This window comes from Xiphophorus hellerii, chromosome 16 (assembly GCF_003331165.1).
Source record: "Xiphophorus hellerii strain 12219 chromosome 16, Xiphophorus_hellerii-4.1, whole genome shotgun sequence".
In the NCBI taxonomy this organism is placed as follows: Eukaryota; Metazoa; Chordata; class Actinopteri; order Cyprinodontiformes; family Poeciliidae; genus Xiphophorus; species Xiphophorus hellerii.
Genome location: NC_045687.1, coordinates 19045539 through 19057675, shown reverse-complemented (window position 1 = coordinate 19057675; position 12137 = coordinate 19045539). Strand labels below are relative to the sequence as shown.

At 42.2% G+C, this 12137-nt stretch overlaps 1 protein-coding gene across 2 annotated transcripts in view; it reads right to left on the bottom strand.

Annotated features, from left to right (window-relative positions):
- Positions 1-11242, bottom strand: part of tnrc18 (trinucleotide repeat containing 18) — a 63995-nt gene extending 52753 nt beyond the window's left edge. Inside the window, exons 1-2 of one of the 2 annotated variants that reach the window (XM_032587750.1) lie at positions 11018-11242; positions 8887-9243 (exon numbers count right to left, since the gene is read on the bottom strand). In XM_032587750.1, the coding sequence (XP_032443641.1) occupies positions 8887-9094 (208 nt within the window). In that variant the 5' untranslated portion in view covers positions 9095-9243; positions 11018-11242. The remainder of the gene's footprint in view (positions 1-8886; positions 9244-11017) is intronic. The other variant, XM_032587749.1, reaches the window with a different exon arrangement.
- Between the last annotated feature and the right edge of the window lie 895 nt (positions 11243-12137).

The window sequence follows — 12137 nt, the reverse complement described above, 5'->3', positions numbered from 1 at the left end:
ACAAAAAGCCAACGTACAGTTCCCTGCAGCGCCGATGTTCTCAGGATGGATGGATGCTTAGTGGCAAAAAAAACAACGTGTACAGTAAATGACACATACAGCTAGGCGGCGACGCGGATAAACACACATTTTTATAAAAATAAAGAAAGTGGGGCTGACTTTAAAGAACTTGTAAAAACCAGGCATCTGCCTTTCCTGAGTCAAAATATGACGATTTCACACAGACATGTAAAATAAAATATCATTTTAGATTTTATAAAATGTTTTCTGTAAAAGTAACGTCTTGATCATTTCATTCAAAATATCTAAATAGAACATTTTTACTTAATGCGCAGACTTTATCAGATATATGGTAGTTTCCAGGTGCTCATTAGGTGGAATATGAACATTTTTGCTGCTTTGCTTTGCAATTTAGCAGGAATATCTGCTCAGGTAAAGTCTACACACAGCAAGCAGCTCACCAGCTACCAGATCATGCCAAGAACAACTCTCTTCAGTAACTCTGTGACTGAGGGAAGATTCACTGCTCACCGATTTTCGGTGTTTAGAAACGACGATACAGGAAACTATTTTCTATGACATGTAGGCAGTTTATTCAGGCTGCCAGAAAGTGAGAGAGAACAAGACCGTGCAGCAGATAAGAAGAAGGATTTTTTTGTTTTGTTTTGTTTTTATCTGAGCTTCTGGTCCCAGTCGGTAACAGACATGGTGGTTTAGAAAATGTTGGAAGCCGTTTGGAAATCTCTATCTCCATCTCTAACGAATACACACGAAGGATGATGTGTTTGTAATGATAATCCTAATATGAGAAGCTCAAGACAGTTTACAATGTCAGCTGTTTTACATACGACAATGTAAATAATGATCGCTCATGACAGGAAGACTAGAAGATACTTTGAATCCATATTTAACATCTTTTAACATCATAAAAGGAACAAACTACTATTGGTTTGTTTATTATTATCTGGAAAAAATTTACTGTGATTTATTGTCATAACAACAAAACTATTATAGTTGAAAATGTTACTTTTGCTGTTTGAACTACTTTCCCTACTTCTTATTCTGAGAGAATCAGTAAAATAAATATAAAAAACTGAAGTATTATTAAGCACAATTATTGCAAGCTTAGACATACAATAGCAATACTTAACCTAAAGGGTGTATGGAAGAAACTGTATTTTTAGAGCAGCTTTTGTGTTTATAAAACTTTATGATATGCAGTGATATTTTCACAGAAATACATTTCGTGGTCTCCTTGCCGTATCAACAAATATTGTGATTTTTAGGTCACCACTGGCAGTTCCGGAGCCGTAGTTTCTAAAGAGAAACTGAAATGATCTAAAATCAGAACAAGCTGGTTTACAAACAGAGATCAGATCTCTTTAAGAACAAGTTAACATAACCTTTTAAACCCGACTAGAACCTATGGCTGCGTATTTATTGTATTGATTACCGTTTATTGTGATACATTTCTTGTAAGAATTCTGATTTATCGTCACAATAATATCAATTAACAATGTTTAAGAAAAAAATAAAAACAGTCCGTATTGCCAGGATTGTTCATTTTTACCTCTTTGTTTTTACTACTTCTTCAAAATCTAAATAAATGTGAAAATATGATTAAATGCAGTTCAAGTTTATCCCTAAAGAAGACCATTACAAATGGGAATGTTTTTCAAGAGCAGTATTTGTTAGTGGGGTTGTAATTGCTGTGTCATGCAGTCACAGTCATACCTAAACAAAGAAGTAAGAAATAGTTCTAATCGTCACTTTTATCATTATCATAATAGTACCACAAAGTATCACGATAAAACTTTAAGTACCTTAATATCAGTAACTGATTTGTTCCTAGTGTCGGCACGAAAAACAACACGCACAATATCAAAACCTCAAAGTGAACATTACATTTAAACTAAAGCATTGGTCCGTTTTGTCGTGTTGCCAAACTTTCCTCCGTCTCCTACAGCTTGAGTCGATTTCATCGGAAGAAGAACATGCGTTCAGCAGTGACTGGGTGTTTCTTTAAAGTCACCCTGCATTTACCCGAGCTTTATTTGGCTTATGAAGCGGAGTCATGTAGCCAAACAGACAGACAGCGCAGTGTGTGACCTTTGTGTGTTTGAGGCTGTTGTTTGCTTTAAGAGGGAGGGGTCTGGCCCAGTGAATGACTTAGCTAATGCTTTGGGTATTTCAACATGCCATGGCTTGCTTGTTCTCTCTCTCACACACACACACACACCATCCAATCACTCTTATGTTTGACAGGTGTGTGTTTGACAGTGTGTGTGTGTGTGTGTGTGTGTGACAGAGAAAAGAGTGTAGTTTGTCTGTGTGTGACAGGTTTATTGTAGCAGGGCAGCACTGCCTTGTGCATTCTCTTAAGGAGGCTGGTTTTTCTCCTGAAGGATTCAATTAATCTGAGCTAGGACGTGTCCGAGTCACATCCTCCAACACACACACACACACACACACACACACACTCAGAGGTCTGTGCTTTGAATACATATAAGCACACACGGTCATCACATTAATTCAAACAGAAACACTAAGCGAGCACCGGGGAAGACAAACTGGTACAGAAATCAGTCGTCTGCCCTGTGAACTCCATGAATTACAACAAGCATGTGCTCTTTCTCTGTGTGTGTGTGTGAGCGCGCGTGGGGGTGTGTGTGTGGTGGGGGGAGTCGTAGAGAAATAGATTGAGAGACCAGCAGAAGGGTTACCACATTTACCTAACTATATGAATGCTTTGCGGCCAAGATAAATCTCCTGCTTTCTTTCTAGAGTCCCAGGGGAAAACCCCCGGCCGTAACCGCACTAAGCAGAATCACATGTCCCTACGTACACACGCCCACACACACACACACACACACATTTTACACTCACATACACACAAGCAGCAAGCTCAGCTCGTAACCTTCGAAGAAGACGAAAACACAGACTTCCACCTTAGACACTGTGCCCATTTAATTCCCCTTCCACATTAGTCTCCAGCTGTTTTCATTCCCCTGTGAAAGCAGCACCACAGCTACGTGCGTCTTAGTCCCACTCTTTTTCTCTACAGTAGAAACACACCAAACTGAGCTGCAACACATCTGGAGGTAAGCTACATGATTCTGCCCAACAATCACTAATGGTGTTTTCTGTGTCAAACGGTACAAACAACTTTGAAGAACCTGTTTCTCGCCTCGCCTGTGGTGGCGCTCCACTAAGAACCACAGCAGGAAGCAACATAAAAACCTCTGAAGAAGACATGAGAGCAACATCCTTCTTCACAAAATGTTAACGGAACTGGAGTAGCGTCACATTTTATTAGTAGTAGTAGGATTTCCATTTATAAAATTTCCCCCACTAGTTTTGGTTGTATTTACCCAGAATGCCGTGCAATATAGTACACTTCCTGTTTTTGGAGTGGTCTCCAGTCCTCTTGGCATTTTATACGCACTTACACTACAGCAGAGTTCGTTTCAACCAAACCGAGACCTAGGTTTTTAGTCGGACTGAAGTTCGCATTTTTTGGGCAGCATAAGAGTTTGATCGTGCATTCACACCACCCAAAACGAAGCGGACTTTCTACGACAGTCAAACTAGATTTCAATTAAAGTGGACTAAACAGAGCTAGTGTGAATGCACTCCAAGTTTCTCTTGAAGCTACAGCCAAGAAATAGTAAAGTAGCACTGCTTCAGACTGAAGTGATCTGAAAAGAAATGTTCTCACACTTGCTATAAACGGTGAAAAAGTTTTAACCTAAATATTTAATCTGAACACCGAGGAGCATAAATTCCTGATGCTGTGAGGCACTCTGCTGCGCTGCTTCACTGATCAGAGAAATAAAACCATCTCCTGGCTCCTCTCCTCACATTTACATTTCGTTGTGTCTCAGTGTCTCTAGAGGGACAATAACTACAGGAAGAGGACAGATGGCCGCAATCTGGAGACAGAAATGCCGGTAGAAGAAGGACCAATTAAAGTCATTTTATGTTCATAAACACAAGCTTCTCCTGATCAAGTTCAGTATAAAAAACAGAATCAGCTGTGCAACAACAGGAATTTGTTCAAAGTCTTCATAAGACCCCCTTCATTGATTGGGTTGCACCAGCAACCATGCAGAACAGTAACTAGGGTTTTAGCCCAAGTAAGGCTTGCCTCGTTACATTTTCAACGTCTGAATGTGGTTCATTCGGGCTGAATAAGAGCGAGAGAGAGCGAGACTTCCAGCAGAAACCAGGAAGGCTGGATTCGTCACTGCCAGGTCTGATTCTTTTCAGCTTTCAACTTCAGTCCCTCATAAAAATGTTAGATTTAAAAAAAAGGTTACACGCGACAGAGCCCCAGAGTTAAAGGTCCCACAATCTCCAGGGATACATTAAGGATCCCACACACTTCATTCGAAGTGCCAAAATTGTGTCTTTTTTTTTTTGCATGATGAACTCGATGGCCAGGTCCTGGTCGGACCATTTCGACAGAGCTCTACGTGAACTGCTGCGTGATTGGTCAGTGGTTAGTTGCCTAGATGACTTTGTCTGAGATATTTGTAAAACCCTGTTAAGTAATAACTTCTGTCACATGAAGTGAAGTGATGCTTCTCTTTATACAAATAATTGTAGACTCCTCAGAGCAGGAGGGATAGACTTTTTTGTGCAGAGAAGTAGCACGAGCAAAAGCTGACGTGAAGCTACATGTGATTGCAGAAGTAAATACGGATGCTACACCTTGTCAACACATTCGGCTCGATTAACAAGTGGTTGGGCACTCAGAGCAGGCTGCTGCCGCGCTCCTTTCATCCATTTTTACTATTGATCTTGGCGCTTTCCGCCTCCTCTTTTGCAGAACTGCGAGTCTGTCACAGAAACGAGCAAAGAGTTCGATGACCAGTCAGACGGAGGTTGCTTGGGAAAACATCAAATATGAATCCCATTTAGGACAACATATGGATCTGGCCGGGGTCTGACCTGAATAAATGCATAAAAATATGAAAAACCCATTTTAAAAAATTGATCTGGGTCACACGTGCACAGAAAAGTCGGACTCGGGCGTGAATGTAGAAAAATCTTAAAAGTAAAATCCACGAGTTTCTAATCTAGCAGATCAGACCTTTTATTACTCCATTTTACCACCTCTGGTCTCCATAACGACAAAAGATTACACAGCCTATTATTACTGATGTGGCTTGAAGTGCTAGTCTCATTTTTAGCTCTTTCATCTGTTTGTGTTGTACAAAAGCAAATCAGTTCTACCTAAAACAGAAACATAGCACTCAAAATGAGTTTCTTGTTTTACACAGTAATCCGTTTATGTGTTAATCACATTAGCAGTGTTATATGTTGAACAAAAATAGAACTGAACTGATGTTTTTGTCCCCTTATTTAAATATTTTAAAGAAAAATAGGCCAGATCAATAACTAGATTGTGTTTTTATTTGTATACGTTGATCTAACTGTTGTTTTCTTACATGTTGAGAGTTAATTTTTTTCCAGTTTTCCTCCAAAATGATTTATGAATAACATCCGAGTGCAACGATTAAAACTCCATTAATACTCATTAAACTGTATGGGATGAATAGGATTCGCTGAAAACTAATACACAGCTGAACCATGCATTCCAATGTGTTGCTGGGATCAATTATGTCATCAGAGAAAACTTGGAAAACATTCTCGCTTTTAGTTAAACAAGAACTATTCAGGAGTGGGTCGAAATGGAAGATGTAAACAGTCGACTCTTGTCGAGATCTCGGCTCTAAATTTGGGAAAGAAAAAAAAAAAAGAAGTCATGTCAACTTCTGTGAAAGCCGCGTAAACGAAAACAGCGAGAGAAATCCCTCGACTGCTCCCATTGCATGTCGATCTGAGGAACAGCAGCTCATTTTGCTTTTACTGGCTAATAATTATGTAATAAGCCTGCATAGTGTGATTATAAACCAGGAAGAAAGATTTCTATCCCTTTTTTATTCTTTTTTTTGGTTATTGTAATGTGTGGGGATTTGACAGAGAGCAGCGCTATAAAGCTAAATGACCCGTGTCGTACAGCGGTCTAGTTGTGGGGGGGAGTGAGAGAGTGAGAAGGTCACCGTGTGGGCAGAACAAAATACATCCCAGTTAAAAATGAGTGCTACAACTACCAATACGGACTGGACCGGTGGCTGGGTCAATTCCCCCCCACCGGACCTCCCAGTCCGCCCCCGCCTATACACCGCCCTGGGCTGCGCGTCGAGCTCGTTCTGCAAAAGCACAGTCTGCACACACACCACAAGCAGTTTTCAGCTCGTTTCGGAGCCACAGGAGAGGAAAACGGAGAACGTCGCGTCATCCGAACCGAAAGAGTTTTTAAATAGACACGCCGTTTTGTGTCGTTCGGGCACACGTTGGCTTCAAGGGCTTGCAAAAAAGAAAAAAAAATCCCATTCATCTAAAGCCTGCAAGAAAACCCCCGCTCTGGTACTTCTCCCTGCAACAATGCGTCCATCAATCATTGCAACACCCCTCACTGTGAGCTGATTTCATCTCTGACACCTTTTCTTGTTTGCGTGTGTGTGTGTGTATAGAGTGTGTGGGCTTTGTCGGAGTGTCAAATTAATGCTTCATCAGAGCCGTGCCATTCAAGCCCTGACTTTACTGGAACTTCACTCCTTCACTCTCGCTCCAAAGTCATCCCATATCTGGAAGAAAACATCCGGGGTCGGGGTTCACGATGCCAGGAAAACACGCAGCTGTCATGTTATTGTTGAGTAGCACAAACGACTGTCATATGTCCAAAACTCTTGAGCTGTAAGACCACTAACAAATATATCAGGACTTGTGAAAAAAGCATGTGGTTTTGCACCCACTGACGTCACCGTGTGACTCCACGCGGTTTTAGTTTGGGGTTATTTCATTGAATTAGAAAACAGAAACTGCTATTTTCTCGCTCTGCAGAAGCTACAGAACGTCAAGGGGATAGAAGTTTGTCTGGGTTGGTGTTGGATTCTCCCGGTATAACCTTGAGTAAAAGTACCGCGGTATGGTGGTCTATTTGTGTATCGTTTATCGTGATAAATCTCAAATTCCGATTCCTCGTCTTCGTGATAAATTCCAATAAATGACGATTAGATACTGTCCAGATTGTTCGTTTTGCTATTTTTCTCCACTGTTTGTTAAATGAGAATATCGATGAATATCAACAAATTTGAAAATGTGATTAAATGCAGTTACCGTGTGCAGCTTAGAGACACAAATCACACTTATTATCGTATTACAAATGGGAATGTTTCCCAAGTGTTTATGTTTGTGGGGCAATGATTGCCAAAAAAACTGTAAATATACAGAAAAACAGTTCTTATTGTCGCTTTTATTGTTAGCTCCACAAAACATCATGATAATCTTTAAGTCCAGTTTGCACACCCAAGTACTGGTTTCTATTTAAAAGCAGAAACGCTATAATTACTCTTACAGCTGCTAAAACAATTTTACTATTTTACTATAACAAACTAGGTTCTCCACAAAAATTATACCATCTTCATTCCTAGATAGGTAAATTTAAGGTGAATGTGTTTAATGCAGTATATTGCCACTTGAAATATTTCCAAACAGCTAAATCTGTCTTTCAGCCAGTTGACCAGCAGTGCACAGCAAAAAAGCGCTGTGCTAGCCGTTCCTCTGGGATCTCATTAAACAATATCTAAACTGTAGAAACAAGAGAAGCGGCAATCAAACCCAACTCTGGGTTCTGGCTTTGTTTAAAGCCTGACCGGCCAACTCAGATTTGGGGGAAATGTTGTTCTGTTTTCTTAAGAGCTATAACACATTAAAGTAACAAAGAAAAAAAAGACGTTAATTCCTCCCTGATACTTTGAGCAAAATCAAAGCTCATGTTGATGTCGATCAGCTGCTACGACTTAAAAATCCTAGCAGGTGAAAACATTTTGATCTCTGCAGAAAACCAGCTGCAAGTAACCGAGTCAGGATTTTCATTTTCCATCCAGTGTCCTTTCCATTTGCCCAACATGTATACAGTTACAGGACAGCCAGCTCACTTCCACTATGCATCACAATACTGTGTGCAAACGTGCACTGCCTTTCCTTTTTTTAAAAGCTTGAGAGACCAATAATGAAAGCAAGAGGAAAATCACCAGCTATACGTCAACTGCATGTGATGTACACACATACACCTGCATGATGGCAGTCACTGCATCTCTGCTTCTCTATTTTTGTTCAAATATCCTCCTGGGAGTTTAGAGCAGCAGAGAGAGAGAGAGAGAAAAAAAAGGAGAGAGAGGGATGTCCAACAGGGGAGGAAAAAACGATGCACAAAAACAAGAAACAGCAGCCATGTGACAAATGGTCCATCACTGGAGGCTTTTTACTCCAAATACGGAACCACCGTCGTTCTTCCCTCACACAAAACACTCAAGCCATTTCGGTCCCCAGGGTAAACAGCGCTCTGTCATCCCTCTCTATAAGGTCACACAACTTCCACCATTCCCACTCTCTGCGTTTGCTCTCCCAGCACCAACAGCGAAATGATCCGCATCCCATCAACAGCCCATTGCCACCTAAACCCGCACGGCGCTGCAACAAACCAACCCGAGCACACACCAAAAAAATATATAAATATATATAAAACACACACACCTATCTGTGCCCGAAAGAATGACGGACGCTTTGCTTGTGCTAAAAACTGCCAAGTAATTTTCCGCTGCAGAGGCTGACAAATCCTTTACAAGAGCTGTTCACATCTAAAACTTGCCTCGGTGTCACGAGCGTGCATCTAACCGAAATCTACATTTATGCATCTCACCGAAAGCCACAAAACTGCAGATTTCCTTCTTGTTGCGCAGTCAATATGTTACGTCTACAGCGGTTTCAAAAGTCAACCTTCTCCGTGTAAAAAAAAAAAAATTGAGCACTTACTGTGGTGTGAATGCAGGTTAATGGCCGATGACAGAAATTTCCCGGAGTGGAGAGGCGGCGGGTGGCTCGCGCCCAAGTGGCCGGGCGAGGAAGGGATCCTCCCGGCCGCCGCCGCTGCTCCGAGTCGGTGAGGCTCCATGGCGAGCCCCGCCAACAGCGGCGGGGGGACGTGGACGGATCGAGGAGGACCGAAATCTCTGCCATCCATTATCCGCAGATGGGAAAGTTGTTGCAGAAAAATGCGTCCGTTCGGATAGGTCCCGGAAAATTAGAAATAATAATAAAAGCCAATTCTGGCTATAATAGTGTCTTTAGTTTCCCAGGCGATTCGGACTCCTTCTCAGCCATACTGCTGACCTATATATATATATAGAAAAAAAAAACACGACAAAGATAAACATCACTCGATGCAGAATCCTACAGCAGACCAAAACTATGCTTTAGTTTCGGGATTTCTCTCTTTTCCAGCGACAAGGCGGCCCGTACCCAGCAATGACGCAGTTTATAAAAACACTTCGAAAACTACATTCGCGATAAAAGCCGCACTCGAGCGAGGACCGAACGAGCTGCCCCCGGTTGTATACGAACTGCAGATTAACACAGGAGTCCAACTTAACGTGTATAATTTAATGTCTCAATGCCTGAACACCTCCTCCTCCGCCCCCCTCCAGCCCCGCCGCACACCGAGCCATGCAAGCCGCCCTGGAGCTCTGCAGGAGCGGCCAGCTGCTCTGCGCTCACCGGATCCCCGCTACAGAAACGTGAAACGCTCCTCTCTCTCTTTTTTTTATTTATTTTTATTTTATTTTTTGAAACAATTTATCTAGTTTACATACATCCGACCGTCCAGATGCCTTCACGGCTCTCTTGGAGAGGGCTGGTGGGGTGGGGGGGGAACGTAAACCAATAGTCTGTCCATAAATACTAAAGGGCGCATCCAATATAAATTTCAAACGGTTTAAAAATAAATAAGGTTGGGGGAAAAAAAAGAAAAAAAGAGCATGCATCATTAAACAGCAAGGGGTTAGCGGTGTTTTGTTGCCCACGCATGTAAATTTAGTACGGTGTTGCTTTGACCAGTGGACATTGGGTGCTGGCCAGAACCGAACTAGACTGAACATCTACCACCTGAAATGTGACTGAATCTTCACATTAGCAGCACTTTGTTATTTTATGTACAGTCTGGAGCATCGCACCGACGGTGATGAGGCAGTTCGAAGAAGTAAAATGTTTGTTTTTTTTAACCGAATCTTGATTGAACATTATTTCCTTATATTACAGAAATCTGCATTAGTCTATACTACTACTACTAATAAGAATAATAAACTCGATTATAAAAAGTTAGTTAGCAAGAAGCTGCGACGTTGATCCAAAACAATGTGCTGGAATGGTCTCGTCGTTTTAATCACTAATGTGAGAAAAAAAAAAGAAGAAGAAGAAACTAGTTGGAAGTTATAATTAAAAATCTATTTCAAAAACAAACCTAAATTCACCTTCAAAGGCTGCAGGAAAACACAATTACACCAGCGACTCGTGATATCCAGGCGGGCGGGATCAGAAGAGAGCCTCGCTCGGAAGGAGAAAAAGAAAGAAAAAAAAACAACAATAACCCTTATTATTATTATTTTTGTCCTTTTTATGAAAACATACTGGACAAACGTTGCCTTTAATGCCTCTGAAAAGGAGTTACAGTGTTTCCAACTTGGGTTTGAACCCCTGCGGCACGGCGGCGGCGGCGGCCGCAGCAGCGGCGGCGGCGGCGGCAGCGGGCGGAGGACCTCGGCGTTTCAGCCACGTTTCAAACTTTTCTCGCTTCCATTAAAGACGCAGAGAAACTTTCTCGGAGGAAACGTCTTGAAAGCGACGGAGTAAAGCAAACATGTCGAGCGCAGAAAGAAACGCAGAACCTCCGCGCCCTTTTGCTCGCCTTTTCTTTCTTTTTTTTTTTAAACAACCTAAATTCGGTTTTAAAACACCGACACCAGTTTTTCCTGTTTGTTTTTGTTTTTTTTTTGCTGGAAAAAGAAAAGCCGAAAAACTAAAAAAAAAAAACTAAAAAAAAAAAAACACTCCGAGCGCTTACTTTCTGCGGAGAGAAATGTCGCGGAAGAGAGCTTTAGTAAATGCAAACCTTTCTCAAAATTCATCCAGGCTGCTGGAAAAGCTGGAGTAGTCCATTACAGGCTGGTCCGAAGGTAAACTGGGGGGATCACTCGGGGGGGAGAGAAAGCCCCTGACGCGTCCTCCTCGGCAATGAAACGCAGCATTGTTTCACAAGCCCCGCCCACCTCCTTCACTACCACACGAACCGAGTACGTTTCAAATAGCCGCTCTCTGATTGGCTGAGCGGCCTGTCAATCAACGTCCCTGGCGCATTGAAAGAAAAAAAAAAAAAAAAAAACGCACTCTGGCCGCTCGCCAGCACTACAAAACCAATTATGGAGCAAGGAGGCAGAGCAGTTTCAAGGTCCCCTCTCCCTTCAAGACTGAGCGATCAAAACAAGGAGAGGGGCTAGTTTTCAGAGGGGAGGGAGGTGTGTTTAGCTATGGAGGGCGGTGGGGAGGCTTTACAGTGGACCTCAGTGCTCATCAGGAGGAGAGAGTGAATAATTAATGATTAACCCGAGTAATGAATGACTTTCTTTGCTTTTTCATTTCCTTTTAGAAGGAATCGGATCGACATGAGGGTTTATCTTCTGGGCAATTTTAACATTCAGTACTGATGACCGCACCTAAAAACATTGTCCTGCCCCCACCTGCTAACAGTGATGGTCTATGATACAGGACGTGGAGCTCTTCACCCAGGGCGTCCTTGCTTCATGGGGTGGCCCCAATGCTCCAAAACAAAGTGATCCTTCTTTATGTCTACTGTAGAAAAAGAAAAGAAAAAACAAGTGTGCACAGTGGGTGGTTCATAGGTTTGTGATGCTAAAGTTCAGTGCTAATCTAAAGAGCTATTTCGCTGTAATCAAGGAATTTGAAATCATTGATTACCTGTAGGGCTGCACAGTGGCGCAGTTGGTAGAGCTGTTGCCTTGGGTTCGATTCCCGGCCCGGGGTCTTTCTGCACGGAGTTTGGATGTTCTCCCTGTGCATGCGTGGGTTCTCTCCGGGTTCTCCAGCTTCCTCCCACAGCCTAAAAACATGACTGTCAGGTAAATTGGTCTCTCTAAATGAGTGTGTGTGTGTATGGTTGTTTGTCCTGTCTGTCTCTGTGTTGACCTGCGACAGACTGACGACCTGTCCAGGGT